The sequence below is a fragment of the Megascapheus bottae genome, chromosome 21 (assembly GCF_031878675.1).
Source record: "Megascapheus bottae isolate mThoBot1 chromosome 21, mThoBot2.hap1, whole genome shotgun sequence".
Lineage (NCBI taxonomy): Eukaryota > Metazoa > Chordata > Mammalia > Rodentia > Geomyidae > Megascapheus > Megascapheus bottae.
Genome location: NC_143529.1, coordinates 21323500 through 21348973, shown reverse-complemented (window position 1 = coordinate 21348973; position 25474 = coordinate 21323500). Strand labels below are relative to the sequence as shown.

At 35.9% G+C, this 25474-nt stretch overlaps 1 protein-coding gene across 1 annotated transcript in view; it reads left to right on the top strand.

The window, feature by feature from the left end:
- The window catches only part of Bard1 (BRCA1 associated RING domain 1), a 64718-nt gene that overhangs the window by 35607 nt on the left and 3637 nt on the right, over window positions 1-25474 (top strand). The window contains exons 7-9 of the mRNA XM_090354759.1: window positions 11099-11207; window positions 17323-17455; window positions 18011-18103. Of these exons, the coding sequence (XP_090210885.1) occupies window positions 11099-11207; window positions 17323-17455; window positions 18011-18103 (335 nt within the window). The remainder of the gene's footprint in view (window positions 1-11098; window positions 11208-17322; window positions 17456-18010; window positions 18104-25474) is intronic.

Here is a 25474-nt window from a genome sequence, read left to right as displayed (position 1 = left end):
TCTGAGTAAATTGTTTTGCAGTGTCAGGGCACAGAGGCCCATTAGTGAATGCTGGCGGCTGCATTTTAAAATTGCTATTGTCAAGAGTATCACAAGCAAATGCTGTATGTAGATTTTATATCTTTAATCTGTAACTTGGCTCATATCTCCCTATATGTTATTTTTACTTTCTTTAGTTAATTAGGTAGTTGAAATGAAAATGCAAGAATCATGCCCCCATGGCTTCTATAGGTTTCAAAAGAGCATAGAAAAGCAAAGTTACACAGCATATAAGAATTGCAAAATAGAACTTCTAGGTTCTGATTTTTTGGGGGTAGGTTAACTATTTAACATAATTGAAAAGAAAACTAATAATGCAAGAATATACCGTACATTGTGCTGTTGATTTTCCCATGCAAGTTTTTGTCAGGTAGTTGGCAAATTCAGAGGATAGCTACTTTTCTATTTTTTTTTATTGTAATTAGTAAAAGGGTTACATGATATTTGCCAGATAGAAGGTGCATTAATTCACATACACTGATACCCTTTCACATGTCTTGGTACCCGTTTCCCTCCCCCCCCACACTCCCCACCCATCTTGGTTTTCCCCCCTTCCCTATCAAATTTCAAATATCCAAATACAAATAAATTCAATATATCAGATAACAAAGTGAGATACTATACCAATATGAGATAACCAAGGGACAGCAAAGGAGATGAGAGACAACATAGTACATTAAGGACAACAATCATTCATTATATGGCTTTTGTTTCAGTATCCTGGAGGTCCTTTCATTTAGCTTCACATTATATGTCCTTATGTATCAAGATTTTGCTTTATTGCAAATCTCTGCTAGTAGAGCCCAAGGTTTCTACTGATTATGACGAATGAGGGAAACCATTGAGCCTAAGTTCCTTTGAGTCTGGCTTACTTCACTTAATATGATTTTTTCTAAGTCTTTCCATTTCCTAACAAGTGGGGCGATGTCATTCTTTCTGACAGCAGCATAGAATTCCATTGTGTACAAATACCACAACTTGTTGATCCACTCATCAACTGAGGGGCATCTAGGTTGGTTCCATATCTTTGCTATGGTGAATAGTGCTGCAATGAACATTGTTGTGCTAGGGGGTTTAGTATGTCCTTGTTTCTGGGTAGTTGGGTAAATGCCAAGTAGTGGAATTGCTGGGTAATAGGGGAGTTCTATGTTTAGCCTTTTGAGGCACTGCCACACTGCTTTCCATAGTGGTTGAGTTTGCACTCCCACCAACAGTGTAGTAGTGATCCCTCCTGGCCACATCCCCTCCAGCATCTGTTGTCATTCGTTTTCCTGATCCTGGCCATTCTAACTGGAGTGAGGTGGAATCTTAGAGTTGTTTTGATTTGCATTTCTTTTATGGCCAGAGATGTTGAGCATTTCTTCATGTGTCTATAGGCCATTTTTGTTTCTTCTTCAGAGAAGATTCTCTTTAAGTCTTTGGCCCATTTTTTAATGGGATGGTTGTTACTTTGGAGGTTAGTTTTGGAGTGATTCAATTTTTTGAGTTGTTGATATATTTTAGATATGAGGCCTTTGTCCGTTGTTTGGTTGGTGAAGATCTTCTCCCACTCTGTAGGCTTCCTGATTAGTTTACTAGCTACGTCCTTTGCCATACAAAAGGGGATAGCTACTCTTCTATTTTTTGTTTTTGTTTTTTTAAGTGTGTGTGTGTGTGTGTGTGTGTGTATGCATGCATGTATGCGTGTTTCTGTCTGTCTGTCTGTCTGTCTGTCTGTGTACCTGTACATGGACCTAACATGTATTTATATCTATGAAAAGAAACAGTAGGTATGACCTTCCTTTGGGGTTAGCAAGTCATTTGATAAAGCAAATGGTTTCTTGGGTCAGGTGAAATGAAATAGTTTCCATTCTGTGTCCTTAAATCAGCCATGACTACTTTAATGAATGGAACACCAGTCAGGGTGTTAGGGAATCCAGCTTTTATTTGTGACTCCATTATTGACTTTATAGCCTCAAGCAGGTTAATTTCTGTGCCTTGGAGTCCTCACCTATAAAACATGGGTGCTGCCTGCTGTTTTTCTATTTTCTCAGCAGAGTGAGGATTAATGAGCCAAAACCCAGGAGCCTGTCTTGTGTTTTGTACACCATGATTCTTCCCTACACTGTGAGGGACTTAATATACAAGGAGTGAACATGAGACAGTGATTACCCTTCACAAGTCTCATAGAGACCAGATACCTATTTTACATGGGTTTACCTGGCAATTGGCACTTATAGGCCCAGCACTATCCTGTATTCCTTTCTGCTAGGTGTAACGTTTATGTCATGCCAGCCATTCAATAGTGTAATCACCTTAAGCTGTTGAACACTTGGATATTGTCTGTCCCTGAGAAACTAAATCCTCATATGTATTTAATGTTAATTAATTTAATAGCCACATTGTTAAGTGACTGTTGAATAGATAGTTGATTCAAATAGGACTGTTGGGATGGAGGATTTTGGAAAGAGGTTGGGGTTGACGTGGATAAGGATAGGAGGGCAAATGAGGTTTAATCCATAATATACACTGGTATAGTTGCTGCTTGTAAACATTGTTGTTCTTTCTTTTACACACTGTTGATTATAATGGTCTGTGTTTCTGCAGTTTACTTTATTTTGTAGTGGCTGTTCACCTGATCGACCTTACCAGCTTCCTGCTGGCCTCTTTCTTTTTAAATTGCTTTTCTTTTCTTTTTTTTTTTTTTTTTTGGCCAGTCCTGGGCCTTGAGCTCAGGGCCTGAGCACTGTCCTTGGACTTTCTCAAGGCTAGTGCCATAGCACCATTTCTGGCTGTTTGGCTATGTATGTGGTACCAAGAAATTGAATCTGGGTCTTTGTGCATGCTAGGCAAGCATACTACTAGACCAAACTCCCAGCCCCAAGATTGCTTTTCTTTAATTCATTCTTCATACTGAAGCCTGAGTACCTTCAATAAGTACAAGTTTGACTAAATCATATATTTGCTCGAATGTCTTCAATGGCTTCCTCATAATATATTTAAAATGAATTTCAACTCCAAAACATGGTTTATGAAGCCCTGGATGGTCTAATGCTACGAATCCCTACACTTACCATCTTCCCACAGTTTGTCCTGACCCCTTTCCTTAGAGCATTTTACAAATTAATTATTTAATTAATTTGCAATAGCTTAAAATGTCCCACACTGTCTAGCCTCCTAACCTTTATATGTTCTTACTCTTTACCTGGAACTCTCATTGGTAATATCAGTTTATTTTTGTGTTCATCTTGATTTTTTTAAATTTGTCTTTCTTAATTGCTCATGTCTGTAGAATTTGAGTGGTAGTATGTTTCTCATCATCTTATTGTAGGCAGGTATGTCAGTCCTTCTGCAAAGTGCTCTGTACCCACATTTATATATACACAATTAGTAAGTTTTTCAATGAATTAGGATATTTCTTTTTCTTTTTGTCAGATGAAAAATAGAAATTGTCACCTTTACCACTTTACTGTACGACAAGAATGTCTAAAATTAAATTTCCATGTTGGCACCTTTTCTAGAGTAGTAGAACTGGTTCCTTGTATCTGTCTGAGTGAATGTCCCATGCTCCATCTGATATCCATGGTATTCTACTTTTTTTTTTTTTTTTTTTTGGTGGGTCTTGGGGCAACTCTGGGCCTGGGGTGCTGTCCTTGAGCTCTTCAGCTTAAAGCTACTGCAGCTCAAGGCTTCTGACCTACCCCAGGGCCTGCGCGTTATCCCAGAGCTCTTTAGCTCAAGGCTACTGCCCTGCCCTAGTGCCACAACCTCACTTCCTGTTTTCTAGTGGTTAACTGGAGATAAAAATCTCAGGGCCTTTAGTGCCCTGATTGGCTTTGAACTGTGATCCTCAGATCTCAGCCTCCTGAGTAGCTTGAATACAGGCACGAGCTACTGTGCCTGGCAGTATACTTTTTATGGGATTGTGACTACCCAAAGTACTTCCTGTAGTCTTGACACTTTTTGAGACTTCTCTTTCCCTGTGCCTGCCAGTGTTCTAGATATCATCCTGAGAGTAAATAAAATTCATTTCTGTCCCTTTCTCATTCTTTTCAAGTAGCATACGTTAATAATATGAGGAAGTTTCATTGTGACCATTTCGTATATGCATACAGGACAAACTCACCCTTCCCATTATATTCCCTTCAGTTTATATATGTAATATGTTTCCATACTTTTTTTTTTTTTGTCAGTCCTAGGCCTTTAGCTCAGGGCCTGAGCACTGTCCTTGGGTTTTCTCAAGGCTAGAACTCTACCCCTTGAGCCACAGCACCACTTCTGGCTTTTTTTCTATGGATTTGGTATTGAGGAATCCTAGGCCTTCATGCATGCTAGGCAAGCACTCTACCACTAGGCCAAACTCCCGGCCTACTGGTAGAGTTTCCATGCTTATTATTCTGCAGTGTCCTTTCCTTTCTTCCCTCTTTCCTCCGCTTCCTGATCTCTAGCTCCCCAGACAGTTTTCCTTCAGCATTCATGTCTTATTATCATCATCATGAGCAACCATTACCATTGTAATTTTAGATTAGATTCTACAAATGAGAGAAAACATGTATAATTGGCCTTTTGAGCTTCACAGATCTCACTCAACATGATCACATCTCCAATTCCATTTCATTTTCTTGCAAATTACATAATTTTGTTTTTCTTTTGCCTGGAGTAAAGGATTATGGGAAGGAGATTTTCCATGATCTTGTTCCTTCTAAGCTACCTTTTATCAAAATTGGCAAGCCATGTCCCTTTTTCTCTGATCATTGCATCTTATTTAATCTGTAGGCTTGTTGTTTTTGTTGTTCAGTAACCAGGACTATATATAGTCTTCTCATCTTGGAAGAAGCTTAAGAACCAGAAAAGACAAAAGTCATTCTCTGTCCATTCCTTTTCAGGGCTTAGCACTTGGATTGATTGAAGAAATAAAATCTGTTTGCTCATTTTAAATTAATGAAAGGCCTACTTGAGCTCTAGATTTGGTCAGTGATAAAAGAAAATGTTTCAATAACCAGAAAAATAAAATTTTTAGGATACATTGGAAGGTATGTTGTCGGTAAATAATCATATGGTACTCACTGAATTATAAGAGATTTTCTTTGATAGGGCACTAAAATAACTTAATTGTTAGATATAATATGTAGAAAAGATATAAAATATTATCATGACTCATGTATGAATTCAATTAAAGTGTTGACATTTTCCTGTTATAAAAATACCTTCAATTGTATTTGTGTTGTGTTCAGTATAATGAATAGATAGACATGCCTTTTAATTTTCATGCCTATAGTCTGTTTCTCCTAATGTCCATTATGTTATATCTGCTTCATCAGTTTCTCAGATTGTATTTGACTTCTACACATGAGCACACAGTGATTGGATTCTTTAGCTTGATAGAAGATGTTCTTCCATATCTATATATTTCAGCTATTATGATGCTGCTTCTCTCCCCAGACTCTCCATATTCATCTCCCATATGTTAGCTACTAGTCCTGGGCTTAAGAGAACTTCATCCCCTGTGGGTGTTCTTTTACTCATGTGATCCCTCTCACATTTTACTTCCTACTTGTTCTTCTATTTTGTCACTTTGATACTTAGTTGTGCAGTGTGAACTTGTTCTCAGTAGGAGTATAGTCCTGAATATTTCCTGATACTTCATTTCAATGTTACTGCTTTAGATTTCATGCTAGAAAGCAGAGAATGTGCCATATTTAATATTTAGAAAAACATTTTTGTGGAGCACTAGCTCAAGTAGTAGAGTGCTAGCCTTGAGCAAAAGAGCTCAGGGGCAGCACCCAGGTCCTGAGTTCAAGGCCCACAACTGGCACAAAAAAGAAAAGGAAAGAGAAGAAAAACATTATTGTGTATTCTCCCTTCATAACTGTTTCTGATTTTTAAGAAATAGCAAGTTAAATTGTTGGTGCCTGTTTTAAGTCCAAAATGTTTGACAAATCAAAGAAATATTCTTCCTTCTACAGTGATGGATCATCATCTTCTGTTAGCAACCCTATTGATATTACCTGATACATTGTAATAACATGTTGAACTCTAGTGTGTTGGTGCAATCAGATACCATGGAAAGAAACCATCATTTGTTTTGGCCAAATAATGAGACATTTTAGATTTGTTCCTATCTTCTCTTGCTGTTTGTTTTGTAAGTTTATACATGTAAATCTGCTTAATTAAATATGTACGTGGTCCATGAGAAAGCAGAAATGTGTCAGAATATCTTAGGTGCCATTTTCCATGCCTTAGGACCTAGCTCTCACATAACTTTAATGGTTATGATATGCATATATCATGACTGCCTTAACTGGTTGTTTTTTTAGTTTATCTTTAGCCTTGTTTGCAGAGTATGTTACCAGTACTGGCACTGAAACCATCTATAATTTGAGTGGAGGGATTGTGTGTTTTAAGACCACATGAAATAAGTTTGTGGGTTTGTTTTTTTTTTTGCTGGTCCTGGGGCTTATCCTCAGGGCCTGAGCACTGTCCTTGGGCTTTCTCAAGGCTAGACCTCTACCACTTGAGACATAACATCACTTCTGGCTTTTTCTATATATGTGGTAATGAGAATTGAACTGGGATCTTCATGAATGCTAGGCAAGCACTCTACCACTAGGTCAAACTTCTGGCCCCATGAAATAAGTTTTGTGTAGTAAATGTAAAATGGAATCTTGCTTGTCATTTTACAAAACACTGCTTTAAAATTCAAGTGGATCAGACTGTTGCTTTATTTTTGGTGTAAAGTCATAACTGATGGGAATAGATTGTCTTTTTTCTTGTCTATAAACATTTTTCATGTTGTCACAGTAGACTCGTATTTGTGTAAAATAACTGTTAATATCTTCTATCACTGCACTAAAGTATACTTGACTGGGCTCTTATATATTTCTACGAAGTATAAAATTTAGTCTTGTTAAAAACCCTTATATGTGTAGTGATTTTTTTGATAGCATATTATGTGAGTTTTTTATTGTTCACTTTTGCACTTGACAGTTTAAGAGCTAGAATATTGCTTCTTTTACTCAGATTTCTGTTTTTTTGCTTGTCATTTATAGCCCGTGTATGTGAGGAGATGGTATTGTTGGTATGTGAGCATTAAAGAATATGAAATTGGGAAGCATCAAGTAGAGTGGATGAGATTCCTTTTGAAATACCCTGAGATTGTCTGGGCTAAACATAAACAGTGACTTCTGTCTCTTTAACTCAGGAAGTGGAGGTAGAATCAACTGCATGTTACCTTGGCTGGAAACAGACTTGCTGGAGGATGGTAAATGTTGTGGACCTGGTTGTAAAGTGGAGAATCTGAGAATACAAACTTGGCTGTGTTTATCTAGCACTGTTTAAAGAACAACAGTGACCTGAATAGCCATCAATACCAGTCATCATAAAGACATTTTCTGTGGACCATTTCCTACTGTAATCTATTAGTTGTCTCCCTGTTTGATATTGATGAGATTATCTCTATAAATTCAAGAGTGGTTTAAATACCTCATGCATATGAGCTCTGTTTTATCATAGTTCACACTTTTTCATGTTTAATGTTTTGTTCTGTTTCCTTCAGGACTCTTTCTACACATTTAGTATGGTTTACAAAATTGGTATTGCAAGATGTTGATTTTTCATGTCCTGTTTAACACAGTAAATTTTCACTAGTTTTATTGTTGTTGTTTTATTTTTTTCTCTTTCACAGTGTTAAGAATGGGTTTATGCACATACATGGAAATTTACCAATCTGGCCTTTATATCAATTTTAATGATCTCTATGTACATAAATAATGACATGATCTTTTTTTTTGGATGGCAATTTTCTATAAAAAATACAATTTGATATAAGTAGATTTGACCTAATTAAACACCATCACTAGGCTTCTAATAGACATGTGTACCCACATTAACTGGTAAGTAAACATTGTGACTATGTATTAGCTATTAGCATTATGTTTACACTGTAATCCCGAAACACTCCCATATTCCCAAATGGTAACGTCATGACATGATCTTTAAAACCATAAAATATTACTGTTGCTCATTTTGAAAACTCACTGCCGTAGTCTAATATTTTAAAATCATATTTTGAAAGCACAATGATAAGGAATAACAAAGTTCTACAGTTTTACAAAGTTATTTAAAATTGGGCAGTAATGTATGTTAATTGAATTGAGATAGGATAGACTGATGAAGAGATAGGGAACTTACATTGTCAAATATTACCAAATACCAAAAGAAAGTAAACTAAAACAGCAGATTATCCTTAAAAAGGCTAACTTACAGTCTTAACAGAGTAAATACTGGGAAACTGGTACTCAAAAACTGTGGGATGAGATCAAGCAAAATTGAGTAGAATGAAGAGAGGAAAGGAAGAGAATACAGTCATAAAATTCAGTCTGTATTCTATAAAATTAAGTAAGTTGGGATTGCAAAGGATGGAGGGAATGATGACAGAGATGACATTGGTCAAGATTCATTGTATTGATAAACTGCTTTGTTTAATGTCAACTCTTTTCTATAGCTACTTACTAGTAGTAGTAGTAGTAGTAGTAGTAATAGTAGTAGTAGTAGAAATAGGCAGATAAGCTCCTTTTCTACCATACATCCTTGTTAATGATAAGTTGCCAGGGTATCTTCTTGTAACTTATAAGGAGCTATTTGAATCTTCATTCTTCTCTGCAATAGTATAAACATGGGAACTAAATATATATTAGAGCCTGAAAGAATGAAAATCATCTAGGGAAAAGGAAGTTCTGAAGAATACCTGAGTTTTGTGTTGTCCTCACCCTCTTTTTCTTAATCCAAAACCATGTTGCTATACTGACATGATCAGTGTATTTATCAGTGTATTTTGATTTGCTTAACTCCCATTTCCTACTTGGGAAGAATTTTTCCCTGTTTAAATCCTGTAATGCCAAAGTAAGTCTGTGCTAACAATTCATCTTTTGAGATACCTGGAAGAGCTCCTGGATTGATCTCAGTGAACTGTAATTTTTTAATTCAATTTTTTTTTTTTTTTGTGGAACCCTTTAAGGTGAGAGAACCCCTCTTCATCCTCCAGTGACAGAATTTACAAAGAGAATGTATCCTTCGTCAAGTCATTGGATCCTGTTCCTCTCTATTTTCTTCATATAAAAAAAATAATATCATTCTTTGGTTCTGGCTTACTTTGCACAATACATTTTTTTTCCCAATAAATGATACAGTAGCATTCTTTCCAATGGCAGCCTGGAATCCCATTGTATATTGTTGGGAGCCAGAGTGGACTCAAACTGTACCTTGATTTGCATCAGACAATTGCTTTATTGTCTTACTGTTTTCTGGCCTTATTCTGTTTAAATGACCTGAGATTTACCATATGAATGTAACACCTGGAAGTTCCCTGGTTTCAAGAAGGGATATAAGCCTTGAGTTGATAATAAACGGGGCTGTAGTTTTTACCTGGGCTGCAGACCTCCCGGACCCCATGTGTTTATCTCTCTTCTATTTTTTCCAGTCCCTGCCCCCTATTTCAGGAACTCCAATTTGCTGCCGGTAGGCCCCGGCAAAAAATATATATATATATATATATACATATATGTATGTATGTAAAACAAACTTCATTGATCCATTCATCCACTGATGGGCAACTGGATTGAGTTGATTCCATATCTTGGCTATGATAAGCAGTGCTACAGTGAACGTGGTAGTACTGGCAGCTTTAGTGTGGTCTTGTGGTCTGTTGGATCAACAAATGCCCAGGAGTGGAATTGATAGATCATAGAGAAGCTTTTTGTTTAGTATTTTGAGGAACCACCATACTGCTTTCCAGAGTGACTGAACAAGTTTCCATTCCCACTAACAGTGTACTAGCATTTCCTTTTGGCCACATCCCTGTCTGCATGTATTGTTAATTTTCTTGATAAATGACCATGTTAACTGGGATGAGTTGGGCTCTCAATGTTGTCTTGATTTGCATTTCTTTTATGACCAGAGATGTTGAACTTTTTATCATGTGTCTAAAAATACACTGGGACATGATAAATTATATAGGATTATAGCCATTCATACATTGAGGCTAAAGGAGGATATTCTTAGGAGAGGATTACAAAAGCTTAATAGGTATCTGCATATGATCATATAAAATGTGAAATGAAGTCCAAGAAATGAAACAAGGTTTTTTATTTTGCTTTTTGTTTTTGTTTTTGTTCTACTTTGTCACTGTTTTTGTTTTCTGTACCTTTAGTCCTGTATATAAGTTTATTTGTGGTAGGGAGGGTAAACGAGAACACAGAAAAGGTGGGACAAAGGACAAGCAAATGCAGCAGTGATATGCACTAGACACTGTTGAAAATGAACTATACAACTTGTGTAAGGGTTTGGGAGGGAAAACCTGGAGAAAATTAAAAAAGAAATGTACTTATTGTCTGACTTACTTAACTGGAACACCTCTACATATCACCTTTACAAAACAATAAAAAATAACACGATCATAGTGTGATCAATAAAATCTCCATTGTAACGCTCAGCTGTAAATCAGTACTTATTGAGAAATTTGCATCAAATTGTTCTCAGAACAATACTAATTTGTTGATTAGATTTGAGTAAATAGAATATTAAAGTTAATTTTTAGAATACACTGTTCACTACTTTATTATTGTGTGTCATGGTTTTCCTTCTAATGAATCAAATTCCTAGCCTATAAATTACTCTACTTTTACATTTTTTTTTATATATAGTGTAGGAGCTATACTGGCTGTAGTAAATGATTTGTATTGTGTTTGAAAGCATCTAGCTCATAGTGATTAATCGTTAAGAACTACAATTTAAAATATGAATTTGAATACAGAATAATACAGAATTATAGAAATTATGTAAATTATAAAATATGCAATTAAAAATGTTCTGTTATGATCTGATGTCAAATTGACATTTTATATCTTTCTTCCATTGGATTCGGAAGCTGTTGCTCCCAGGGCCTTATACCTAATGTGAGTTCTGACTCATTCTGTGTGAGTCTATATTATTAAAGATAATGAAAAAAGTTCCATGCACTCTTTTTTTAATAATCAAGTCACACATTTTATTTACTTAAATTCATCTGTATTTACTTTACCAGTAACATATTTGGTCTGCGGCCTGTGGATTGTACGGACAATGAAAATATAAAATCATTGTTGCTGCTACCAGAGGAGAATGAATCATCTTCAACTTGTTATCACTCAGTCGTAAGTATGAATTTAGCTTTGGGATACTTATGTATTTTATTAAAATTGGTTATGAGAGGAGCATAAGGAAAAAAATTCCGTAGCAAATTGCTTTGACTCACTAACCAGTTATTAAGTACTTCCTGAATATTAGCTACTGTGGATCCAAAGGCATAATCAGCAGAAAACTCAATAAATATTTATTGAAACCTAGTCTGTTTTAGGCAACATACATAGTTTAGTGAATGACTGATACAACTGTTATTTCAAGAAATTTACCTGCTAGTAAAAGATAGAGGAGACAGGCTTTGACTGTAACCTGATAGAAAAGAACTAATTTCATGAGCTTATACATGAGTTCTTTAAAGAAACTTGTGTAAAATATGGTTGGGTAGAAATGGTGAGTTTCTGAAGGGCTTGAATGAATGGTTTTAAATCAAATCCTGTTCGCTATGCAGAGGCAGCCAGTGGCTTTGTGGAAGATAACACAGGATAGAGGCCCTTCTGTATGAAGTATGTGAAGTGTGGAAAGTTTATTATTGCTGGAGAAGACCATTGAGGGCCTTGGAGGAATTAGGAATCGTTGGAGGGAATGACAATGTTTTCTTTGCTTTCTCTCTACTTAAAAGTGAGGCTGGAGAGAGATGAGCATAAGCAGCAAGATGATTCAGGATTGTGTCAAGAGAAAGATTCCAACTTGATTTGGATTTAGAGATTATAAGAAGAAATATTTGGATTTGTGAGAGCATGACCTTTTGATGGAATTAGAACAGTGTGATGTGTTTTATGTGGTGCATGGGTAAAAGAATAGATGGTAACGCCATTTGCTTCCAAAGAGCAGTAGTCCTGTATGTCAATTTTAAATCTTTAAATGGAGATGTAAAGCTTGGAGCCTAGGAGAGAGGTGCAATCTAAAATAGAAAGAAGGTCTAATCCGTGGAACTTGGAGCTTAGTAGAGAATATAGTGTAAAAATACTTCATATAATAAATTAATAGAAGCTATAATATGTGCAGTAGAATCATGGATCAGGCCAAAGGTAACTTTAGGAGTGTTCAGAAAGAGCTGCACAGAGAAGGTAACCAAATTAAGTTTTTTTTTAAAGATTAAAGTTTTAACCTGTATTGTGATTATGTTGATTGATGGTAACAGAAAACCTTTTTATTTAAGATAGTATAAACTGCTTAAAGATGCTTTATTATCTAAATGAAGAGAATCCTAATTCAGGAATTTTATGCGTTTAGCTTATTTAGCCATTAGTGATTTGGCAGCTCTACCCTTTCTTACATCTTGCCCTGATTACAGTGTGATTGCCAGAATCCTGGAGGTGACTGTGACCATCCAAAAAAGAGAGCTACTAGTCTTTCTAGGGGTCTCTGCACACATTTTGTATGTCTTATTAAGCAGAACTTGTCAGATAATTGTCACCAATTGGCTTAACCTGAGGTTGGAGACAGGAGTAATATTTGAAGGTTAAATATTTGAACAGAATTGGTCTTGAAGTAGAGATGGACAGCCATCTTTGTACACTGTAGTTATGCACAGGGGAAAGGCAATCCAAATCTGAGGAACTGCTACTGTTAAGGAAAGGAATTATAAAGCTCTTTAGAAAGTTAAATAGATAGGATTTAATATAAAGGGGCATGAAGTGTGCTATGGTGTGGAATTCAGGGTAGAAAACTAAATTGGAACCAGTTTACGAAAGACCTTGACCTCCCTACTAGGCCAGTTTCCCTTGTTTGGACTTAATAGGGGCACCTTTGCTATGTATTCAGTAGTTGGCAGTTGGAAAAGTGTGATGCTTAACTAGGAGAATGTCCAGTACAGTTGAGGCATGAAGTAGTTGAGGCAGTTATTTGGGAATGGAGAATAAAGGAAGGCCTAGAGGCGGGATGAAGATCTAGCTAGATATGAAAGACTCACTGTATCCTAGCAACTGCCTGGTCCCGGGAATGGTGCAAGTTGAGGCTCAGAAGGGCAGAGCAGTAGTGATTGATGCCCTTGTTTAAGTTTTGGAGGTGGCCTGAGGTAGTTATCATTTGACACAGTCATGGATGCTGTCACAGTCCACTTATCTTTACACTTTAAGATTCCTTTATCTTCTACTTCAGACTTCGGCCTTATAAATGTGCTCCAAATTATAGTTTTGGAAATGAACTAGAAAAGAACCTAGAAGTCAGAAGTTTTAATTTCTTTCTTTGAAAATGAGAAAACTGAAACCTGAGGAGGTTGTGATTTGCCCAGGGTTATTAACCAGAGATTACAAAAATAATAATTGTAATGGACCAGTTAGAACTCAAATTTCTTAAGTCTTAGGTCAGTTCTCATTCAGTTCCACTATATTTATTAACTGTAAATTGATACTTACTTTATTCATTTGTACTTAAAATCCCCTGGCAGAACATAGCGAATCTAAATTGTCATTTCCCAATGCTCCTTTTATGTAAAAGTTGGAAGATTATTATAAGTCTGTCAGGATAAAATATATCTTTATGATATTCTTAGAGTCCAAAGATGATAATCCCCTTTGCAAAAGATTTTGTTATGAGATATAAGAATGGTGTATTTTGGGCTGGGAGTTTGGCCTAGTGGTTAAAGTGCTTGCTTAGCATGCACGAGGACCCGGGTTCGATTCCTTGGTACCACATATATAAAAAAAGCGGGAAGTGGTGCTGAGGCTCAAGTGGTAGAGTTCTAGCCTTGAGAAAGTCCAAGGACAGTGCTCATGCCCTGAGCTCAAGCCCAGGACTGGCAAAAAAAAAAGAATGGTGTATTTTGTGCATGTTATATGAAATACAAGTATCCTTACTGACTGCCAATGGTTGATAGCAGCTTAGGAAAAGCTAAGAAAAGAGCAACTATAGGTAAGTTGGAAATAGTTTATTTTCCATCTTGAGATGTAAGATCTGTGATGTGCTACCCCTGTCCAGTACCAGATTCCTCTTTACTCTTCTTTAGACATGTGGACTGCCTTGGTGTGTCCTGAGTCCATCTAATCCCGTAGTCTGCTTCATCATACAGATCTGACTCTACCACTGTCTTTTACATAGCAGCCTCTTACTGCTTCTCACCCCTCTCACTGCTCTGATCATATTGCTGGTCAACTTATGTCCAGTGTTGTATGTATTTTTCATTACCTTCTCAAATGTAAGTGTTGGGACTGATTCTTGTTTCCTTAGTGGCCCTGACATGGAGAACAATGTGGTGAGTATTGAGTGCTCAGTAAGTGTGTGTGACTATGCTAGTGAGCCCAGAGTGCCTGGGGGATTCATGCTCATACCTTAAAAAAGCACCTGTGATTTGTAGCTGAGGTTAGGACCCTTTAAGTTAATGCATTGCAGGATGTTTGCAGTAGCTACTTTGGGGAAGTGTGTTCAGGGAAAAGATAAGGAATGGTAGGTAGATGGGGTTTGAATTTCTCTTCTCACTCATTTAGAATTCTTTTTGTTGTTATTGTTTCTATAATGGTTAAAATTTATTTTAATATAAAGATGATGTACAGAAGGGTTACAGTTATATCAAGTAACTGAGGTTAATGGCTATTGGAGACATGGTTTGGAATATATGATCAAGCTTTGATCTTAAAGGATTAAAAATCTATTTGCTTGTAATGTTTTTTGGGACTTCTCTCCCTTTTCTAACACTACATTTATCCTCTTTATTTTTTAAACCCACACTCAAATTCATTAATTGAGAATAACTGAAATTAGCCTGGTGCCTTTGACTCATGTCTATAATCCTAGCTACTCAGGAGTCTGAGTTCTGAAGGCTTGAGGGTCCTAGCCATCCTGAGTAAGCCAGGCTGAAGATAGGGCTCAAGTAGTAGAGCCACTTACAAATAAAAAAGCCATCCAAGCATGAGGCCTGAGAGTTCAAGCCCCAGTTCCAGCAAAAAAAATAAAAATTTAAGAGTATTTACTGAATTATAAGAGCTTACTTAATGACAATGTAATATCTAAAGTTTTGAACATTTTGAGCTTCTTGCTTCTGAGACCTCTTCTCAGTCAAATTGACCCCCAATTCCCACACCATCCTACCGAACACAGGACATGTGACTTGGCAGCTGTTTGCTTTAGATGTTATTACAGCATCCCTTAACTATGAGAACTTTCATAGGTCTCATTTTTATGTAAATTAAAAACATTCAGTATAAAAATGCTTGACCCACTTTGGTGCTTTCCTGTTGTTACAAATAGTTTCATATGCTATATTTAGAAATGATATTTTTTCACTCTTTTATTTTGGGCCAGGACCTAATGAGTGGAGTTATATAAATTCAGAAGTAACATGTTCTATTCTGAGCTATTTTTGTGGTATGTATTTATATAACTGACAAGAATTCAGACCTTTTTTCAATACTAAGTTTGAACTCAGGACCTCACACTTGTTAGGCAGGTATTTTACCAGTTGAGCCACTTTCTCAATCCAGTAATTTCCTAATATTATAATGTACCTGAACTGTTCATGAAATATTCTGAGCTATTTTCATATTATGATGTATTTACACTATATATGCTAGAAATGATTATATTATCTTATAATTTAGAGATTAAATACATGAATAGAAATGACCATAATTACATGTGTGTGGAAATGTGTATTATGCTCTCAAGTCTTAAAGTAGTAAGGAATTCAGATAGCTGAACTTTAAAGTGCTAAAGACTATTATTTAAGAAGCAACAACTTTTTATGGAAATCTTACAGACTGTATATTTTGAGTAAATGAATTGCGGATATTAGAATTTAGCCAACAATTTATATGTAATATATGTAGGTTGTCAGACTGTATAATTTATCACTTCTTATATGTGAAGAGAATATTCTTTTTTTTGTGAAGAGAATATTTTATATTAGCTTTCTCCCATATAATTGTTGAATTACATTGGTGTCTATGGCTTGATTATTTCCTTCACAGGTCTCCAAAGCCCAAATATCCACTGTACATATGCACTCATATCACAACCCAGTCTTGTGTTTGAACACTGGTGTGTTCTGCATCTTATCCTTTAATAGAATACTGCTGGTTTGTTTGCCTTCTTTACGAGATCATTACCTCTGTTCCATCAGGAAGCCTTTGGCTACTTTCCATTACTATTCCATTTATTAAATTCCTGTTTACTTCTTTTCTTTTTTTTTTTTAAATTGCCAGTCCTGGGCTTGAGCTCAGTACCTAAGCACTGTCCCTGGACTTTCTCAAGGCTAGAGCTCTACCACTTGAGCCTCAGCACCACTTCTGGCTTTTTTTTTTTTTTTCTATGTATGTGGTACTGAGGAATCGAACCCGGGTCTTTGTACATGCGAGGCAAGCACTTTACCACTGAGCCAAACTCCTGGCCCCTGTTGTCTTCTTTTGTAGCCATCACACTACTACTTTGAATACTCACTCGTCCTTTTTAATGCTGTTCGGTGGTACTTTGTCTCTCTCTCTCTTTTTTTTTTTTTATCTCATTGAAGTTATAAGTCTAGAGGTTAAAGTGAAATCTGTCAGTGGTAGGTAAAGCAGTGTTTTTCTTCTCAGGAACACCATTTATGAATGTAATCTCCTAACTTTTGTTGCCCCATTTTTTACTTTTTTATTTTTTTTTTGGTTGGTGGTGGCTTGAATTGTGGGCCTGGGTACTGCCCTAGAGCTCTTAACAGCACCACTTTGATCTCCTAACTTTTGAATTCTCTTACCTGCCTTTATCTTAACTTGTTTTTGTTAATGATAAAGTTCCATCTTTCTTTGATATTATGCTAGAAGCATCATTGTTTGACTTTTCAGCCACCCCAAGTTTAAACTAAATAGACCAAGTTTGAGTTTATCTCTATTGGAATAGGTTAGAGTAGGGATAGGAAATTGATCTTATGTAAACGTTTTAGATAACTTTAGGGAACAGGGTTTCCTGGAAAAGAATGAAATTGTAAAGCCTTACAGCATGTAGCGAGATTCCCAGGGTATTGAGTTTTCCTGGGTAGAAATTAAATAACATTTAAATACATTAGCATAAAGGTTCTTGGTGCAGATTCAGTGCATCTTGTTCATTGTTATTAACTAAAGTAAACTGAGTAATGAAATTCAGCCTTTCATTTAAGGTCTGTTGAATGTCTCTTGTCTCGGGGTTGTTTCCACTGTGGCATCTTTTTTGTACTTCTAGATGAGCAGCTGGTCACGGAGGGATGGACCTCTTGTAGTTATTGGCAGTGGGCTTTCTTCAGAACAACAGAAGATGCTCAGTGAGCTTGCAGTAATTCTGAAGGCTAAAAAATGTACTGAGTTTGACAGTACGGGTGAGCATTCTGATTTTATTGGTAGGAAAACATCTTTTACAAAAGGAGAACAGATAAACTAGCTTTTCAAAAAAATTAAATAGACAATCCCTTTGGAGAACTACCTTTGATAATTTATATATGTGTTCGCCATTAGGAGATGGCTGTATGCTTTGTATTTCATAATAAATCTTAAAGTGGTTTCACAGTAATAAACTATTCACAGGCTTAATGTAGATTGTCAGTGTGAACTTTAAGGCCTTATACATATTTTAGGACTAATAATATGTCAATAAGACAATTTGCAAGTTTTCTAATAACAAATTATAGTGCGATATAGTGGCATAATTTTTCAGCTACAATTTAAAAATAACAGAAAAATTGTGGTTGCTAATGTGACTAAATATGTCATGTGTACTCTGATTTTTTCACTGTTGATGGCTCAGGTAGAGAATGATACTATATAAAGAAAGTAGAACTGTAAAAAAGTGTTGCTTTTGAAGAAGAGTCACAAAAATAAAGGGTTTAACTGGTTATAAGTTGAAGAATTATTTTACTGCTTTTTTTATTTCTTAGTAACACATGTCGTTGTTCCTGGTGATGAGGCTCAAAGTACTCTGAAATGTATGCTTGGGATTCTCAATGGATGCTGGATTCTCAAGTTTGACTGTAAGTTTTGGATTTGAGAAAACTATAAGATTAGTTAGTACTATAATTTCTTACTTATGGAACTTACACTGATTTTTTTTACCTCCTGTTCATCATTGTACTTTGAAATAATCCTTATTACTGCTAACATGGCAACTTTAATTTAATATGCTCATATTTTATATATACTCTGTGACAAGTCTGGGAAATGAAAGTGGTTTATTGCTTTTCCTTTAAGATTTCTAAAATATCATCTGTATCATACCCTTAGCTCTCTCAGCTAATTCAGTATTTTTTAAGAAGCTGTTGGGAAATTTACACTATCTTTTACTACCTGATGTGGAATTACTATAGCAACTGTTAACTCAGCCTCTACTCGAAGCATGTCCCTTTCTCTTCTGGGCAACCACCACTACCTTCAGAACTACCTTCTGTCATTTCTATTGGCATTTGGGTGCTTTTCTTAACTCTAGTTTCTCTCAGACTTAATTTCACTTTCAATAGAGGAAAGATATTACAGTTAACAAAAGGGATTGGCTTATTTTTTTTAAACTGGCTTAGAAACCGTTGGTGGCTATATGAGGAGATCTGTGATCTCGATTGTTGTGGGAGCTATGATGCCTAAGGCTCCATACGTGATATTGTATCATAGATCTGCATGTCCCCATCCACGTTAATTCATTTGTTCTCGATTCTGACCATGTCAGTTTGTTGTTCTAGTGTTGATTATTACATACATTGTTAACACTACATATTAGAGTAGGTAAATGGTACTTCTCTTTACTCTGTAAGCTGCTAGGACCATAATTATTTCAAAATAAAAAGTTAAAAGTAGTAGTGAGTACAATTAATGAAACTATTTCTAAGAAGCAATGATGGGCTACATTTTCCTGTAAAAAACTGAGTTATGGTTTTGTGCTTTCAAGGTTTTTATAATAGAATGCTTGAGTCATCAAGATCATAATTATTATTTTGATCATGATATGATTTAAATAACAACTTTCCTTCAGCAGTCTGTATTTGTGTTCCTTTTAGGCACAGCTTCTGTGTCTTTCTGGTGATGTTTGTCTTCACATGATGCAGCCAAGCAGCTGTCACTAGTAATGATGTTCATTCTGTCTGTCCTTACCAGCCTCTTACTCCCAAGACCGGTTTGAGAAACCTGATGAGTGATTGGACTGCTTGACAATTTGCATGGGCAGACAAGAGATTCTCTTTGTATTATTGTGCTTTCTTTTCCTTTCCAAATTTGTGATGAACCTTCCAGAACTTCAATATTTGAAAAGCTTACTTAAAATGGCTTTATGATTATAGATTATCTTAGTACTGATTACCAGTCTTGAGCCACCGAACTTGCCATTGATGAGAAAAAGGAATAAATTTTTATAGTGATAATAGTAATAATGTCTGAGGATAGAGAAATCATGTGGAAATGTTGAATGTTACTTAAGTGAATCTGTTTCTTGAGAATATGTCGAACTGGAATTTGACTCCATATACAGATTTAATGATTCTGCCCTACCAGGTCTACCTTCTCAGGTCACTTTATTGGCTTGGCCATGTCATTTTCATAGATTCACTGACAGAGTCAGACTGACTTAATAGTTTACTGTTTGGTGATTCTCACAGTAGTGAATAAAATCTTTTAATATAAATGATTCTCTTAGGATATAAGATAAATGGAATCTCTTACTGAATTCAAATCTTTGTTTTCTAGTGTAGACTCCAAGCAGAAATAGGTTCAAGATTTGAAATAATTTAAGTTTATTAAAAAACTTGGTTTATAAAAAGAAGGCAGGAACTCTCAAGTACCTTCTTTCCTAATATAGATTTCTCACAGTTTGTTCTTAATGTCAAGGATCTCAGTTTGATTTCAAAGTGTTTCAGAGCAATTCAAAACTCTTTGAAAATCATTTAAAGAAAGATGAAGTGGACCACAGCTTTCAAAATTAATTATAAAGATTTATGCTGGGTGCTGATAGCTCAAGCCCGTAACCTAACTACTCAGAATTCTAAAATGTAGAGGATTATAGTTTGGGGATAGCCCAGGAAGAAAAGTTTGCTAGACTATCTCTCCAGTATAACTAGCACAACACAGAATTGGAGACATGGCTCAAGCTTTGTAAGCATGAGGCTCTGAGATCAACTCCCAGTGCAGCCAAAAGAGAAAGATTTACTAAAACTAGGCTTTATGTTTCAAGTCTAGACATTAGCTTTCTGGCACATCAAACTTTTACTGGATTAACTATTAATTAATTTTAACTTTTTATATGGTGTTGCATAAACCACATAGGTTCAAGAAGAATTTTAATTGAAATTTATTCTGTAGATTATTGATTTACATGGGAAACAACACAAATTAACAAAAATAATTAGTAGGAGAGTTTTTAATCTAAGTTTTTTTTAAGCACGCATGTAATTCCATCACTATAAACTGAAGCCAGCCTACACTACATACTGAAACATTGTCTTCCCTTCCCGAAGTTTCTGTTTAAAAATGTTCATAGTAGCTGGTTAATAGTTGTTATTTTCATACTTTTTATAATATCTTAGAAAGCCACAATTAAATCGATTTTAGGAAATTTGTGGGGATCTGATGACAGACTTCCATGGTAGGGACTGGATTCAATTTCAGCTAAAATTAAAAGAGTCAACCAAAGTTATAGCTAAGACTAGTTTTGTCCTACTTTGGTTGCTAATTCCTTAGAAACAACCAATAACCGCCCCTTGTTTGCATAGAAATTTTGATAAACTGGTGTTTGAAATGAAAAAATAAAAATACATGTCACAGAATGTAAACACCATAAAACTGCATCCTAATGATGCTAGTTGTCCTTCAAGATGTTTTTACCTACCAGTTCTTTTAGTATGCTTTCAAAATTTCCTTTAGCTTAACCTCTTCTGTAACAAATGTAAGTCTGCACCCTCTTTTCGCACTTCTTTGTGAAAGGAAAGCAGATGGCTGTCATCTTTTCTTTAATCTCTTCCTCTTCCCCTCTCTCTTATGTAAGTTTAAATAACATTACAGCTGTAGAATTTTTACAGGTTTCAGCAGCTAAAGCAATTACTGAGGAATGTGCCAGACATGTTACACTGGACTTAATGTCTGTGAACTGAGAAAAGTCCAGATAGGTCAGGTTTTGTTTTTGTTGAGAAACAGCAGAAACCATTGTATCAGTGGTTTACATCTCATAGTCAGTCTAATATATTCATTGTTCTTGGCCAGTGTTCGCTGTTTTAAAACGGATATAAAAAATGCTGTAATAGAACTATATAGTCACTCAGCTAAAAAGACAACTTACAGAATGGGAGATCATTGGTAGCTATAAATTTGACAAGGTTCTAATTACTAGAATATAGTAGGAGCTCATGAAACTAAACCCCCTAGGAATCAATAGCCAAGTTACTACTACTCAGAAGTAGTACTCATGAGCCAATAAATATGTGAACAGTTATTGAACATCCCCAACCATAATATGATTGCAAATAAAAACAACACTGAGGTTCCATCTCAGTCCAATCAGAATGACCATCATCAGGAATACTAACAAGTGCTGAAGAAGATTCCTGATATGCCCTTGGTAGCAGTGTAAGGATAGCCCCTGCGGAGATTCCTCAAGAAGCTCACGTTAAGACTACCATTTGATCTTTTTTTTGAGGTAAAGGCAAGAGTTGTCGGGTGACTTAGAATAAAGGAATATCTTTTTATATAGTACTAGTTTCTTTTAAAATATAATTTTAAAAAATTCACATGCTACATTATTAGTATGCAAAGATTCCATGCTTTGTAAACATGGCTAGAGCTATCTTAATGAATTTGAGTTAATGGCTGAGTTAAATAGTACCCTGGGAATTAGACTGCTCACCTACATATAAGAAAGTAATAAGGAAAAGGCAAAGGCAAAGGAAAGCTTATAAGAAATAGTAAGCATTGGGGCCGGGAGTTTGGCCTAGTGGTTAAAGTGCTTGCCTAGCATGCATGAAGACCCGGGTTCGATTCCTCGGTACCACATACATAGAAAAAAGCCGGAAGTGGTGCTGAGGCTCAAGTGGTAGAGCTCTAGCCTTGAGAAAGTCCAAGGACAGTGCTCAGGCCCTGAGCTCAAGCCCAGCACTGGCAAAAAAAAAAAAAAAAAAATAGTAAGCATGATCAAGAATATATTTAGGCGAAAAAATGTTCTTTTTAATAGATAAGTTGGTCCTCGTGTTATTTCTGCAAAGTGATAAGCTTTAGTTGAAATTTTATAACAGCACCTGTGAAAAGAAAGTAGAAATGGCACAGTAGTCAGTCATGCCTATAATTCCGGGGACTCAGGAGTTGGAGAAGGAAAGGATCTATGTTCAATGCCAGTCCAGTCAAAGGGGTCTGCTTGTAGTGTTCTCCAATTTACAGTCCTCCCAATCAATCTCAGCTTCCCAACTGGCTAGGATTAAAGGCTTAAGCTACCTGTCCCCAGTAGGTTGGTGTAGAAACAGTATAAGATATAATGCCAGGCACTATTTACCATAACAAAGATATGGAACCAACCCAGATGCCCCTCAGTTGATGAGTGGATTAACAAGATGTGGTATTTATACACAATGGAATTCTGTGCTGCTGTCAGAAAGAACGACATCACCCCATTTGTAAGGAAATGGAAAGACTTAGAAAAAATCATATTAACTGAAGTAAGCCAGACTCAAAGGAACATAGGCTCAATGGTTTCCCTCATTTGTCATAATCAGTAGGAACCTTGGGCTCTCCTAGCAGAGATTCACAGTAGAACAAAACCTAGATACATAAGGCCATATAGTATGACGCTAAATGTAAGGACCTCCAGGATATAGAAGCAAAAGCCATATAACAGTAATTGTTGTTCTAAGTGTACTATGTCATCTCTCATCTCTTTTGCTGTCCCTTGGTTATCTCATATTGTTACAGTATTTCACCTTGTTAGCTGTTACATTGGATATATGTGTATTTGGTTATTTGAAGTTGGAGAGGAAAACATGATGAGGGGTGGGGGTGGGGGGAGGGAAATGGGGACCAAGACATGAGAAAGGGTATCAACGTATGTGAAGTTAATGCACCTTCTACCTGTCGAATATAATATAACCCTTCTATTAATTACAATAAAAAATACATGAAGAAGAAAAAAGAAAAGCTATAAGGCCAGCACATTGGCACCTTTTCTAGGATGGTATTCTGACCTGTTCAGAATTTTTTTTTTTCCATTTCTAAATACAGTAAAGTTACTAGTTCAATATTAAATTTACTAGGTAATTTTTTTCTCAGCAACTTAAGATTTGATTATTTAAAAATAATTTACTACAGAACATTCAAATATAATGATTTATAAGTTAGAGTAATAGGATTGAAAAATTTATCATAGCAACCTTGAGTTATGTTGATTCTTATAATTAAAAACAATGAAGGAAGGAAATTTGAGCACCAAAGCATGGGCAAAAACAAATTTAAAATTGCAAGATAAAGAATTATTAATGCCTTTTGAATCTGAATATACATTGGTAGTCTCAAGCAGGCAGTGTCTTTTTAGAACTCTGGAAGAAATGGAGTATTTAGCTTTTAAAATTTTTTTGAAATAAAAGACAAAGGGTGAACCAATGTAACAGCAATATTTACAAGACAATATGTTGAAAATGAACTTTACAACTTGGAGGGGGGCTGGGGGGATGGAACATGGGTAAAAACATGGGAAGGGATAACAGTGTTCAAGATATACTCGCTACCTTATGAATTTAACTGTATCCCTGCTATATATCACCCTGATAATAAAATATTTTTTGAATATATATATATATATATATTTGCCAGTTCTGGGGCTTGAACTCAGGGCCTGAGCACTGTCCTTGGGCTTTTTCCTCAAGTCTAGTACTCTGCCACTTGAGCCACAGCACCACTTCTAGCTTTTTTTTCCTGTATGTGGTACCAAGAACTCGACCCTTGGTCTTGGTGCATGGTAGGCAAGCACTCTACCACTAGGCCAAATTCCCGGCTTCTAAAATAAAATTTTAAAAAGAAAACCAGAAAAACATTTATCTGAGGTTTAAAAAAATTTTTTTTATTAAAGCAACATTCTGGAACACTTAAAACAGCTTTAAAGCATTTGACACATTCACATTTATGCTTTTTAAAACCCAGGTTTTATTTGTGTATGAGCGCTAGTATTGGGACTTGAACTGGGGCCTTGTGTCTTTTCTCAAATATTTCACTCTAAGCTGACTGCCTGAGCCATGCTTCCAGGTCTGGCTTTTTTTCTGGCTAATAAGAGATGAGAGTCTAATGGATTTTGCCTTCTCAGGCTGACTTTGAACCACAGTTCTCAGATCTTAGCTTCTTGAATAAGATAAGCGTGAGCTGTTGGTGCCCTGCCCACTTTATATTTTAGTGTCAAACCCATAGACTGTAGTAAACTAGCAGACTTGGGTTCAGATTTCTGTTCAATCACTAATTGGCTGAAGTGCAAATAAAGTACTGTATGTTCTCATGGCTCTGGGGTCTGTATTTGTCAATTCTTAGGGTTTTGTAGACATACGGAGTAACTCAGAATTTTAGTTGCTTAGTAAGCATTTTCCCAGCAGAGATGAAACAAGTTGATGCTTTTACCTCTCTTTTTAAAAATTATTATTATTATTTAAATTTTATAAATTTAATTTTTTTTGACAGCTTCTGGGTGCTGCCACTGAGCCTCTTTGTACTCAAGACTAGTACTCTACCACTTGAGCCTCAGTGCCACTTCGGGCTTTTTCTGAGTAGTTTATTGGATATAAGAGTCTCATGGACTTTCCTGCCAGGCTGGCTTCGGACCATGATCTTCAGATCTTAGCCTCATGGGTAGCTAGAATTACAAGCATGAGCCACCTACGCCTGGCCATTTACATTCTTTTTTATAGCTCTCACAGGAAATAAGTGTCCATTTCAAAGCCACATTTTTCTCAGTTTCCTGCCCTTATTGATTGGTTGATTGACTTTGATTTTTATTGTTTAGAATGGTCCCCAAGTATGAAGCTTCAGTGTTGTTTCGTGTTGAAAACTGTGCCTTCCTGAGAAATTACTTGTGGGAGAAGCTTTGACAAAGCCTGATTATATTGCTGCTGTCTTTTGTTTACTGGTAACAAAGCAACACAGCAGAATAACTAAGACATTTAAACATTGCCATGAAGCAAGAAGTAGTGATTAGTTGACAAAAATCTTATAAGCAAAGACTCACTGGAACATAACCCCATGTTACCACTTGAGGAGCAGTGGTTGGGTATCCATAAACTAAAATATTCATTACATCTTTATATGGAACATGACTATGGCTTTTGTATATGTTCTAAATAAAATACGCATAACATTTATCTTATTAGGAAATATATTTTACATGAGCTTCCGGAAGTAGCCAATTA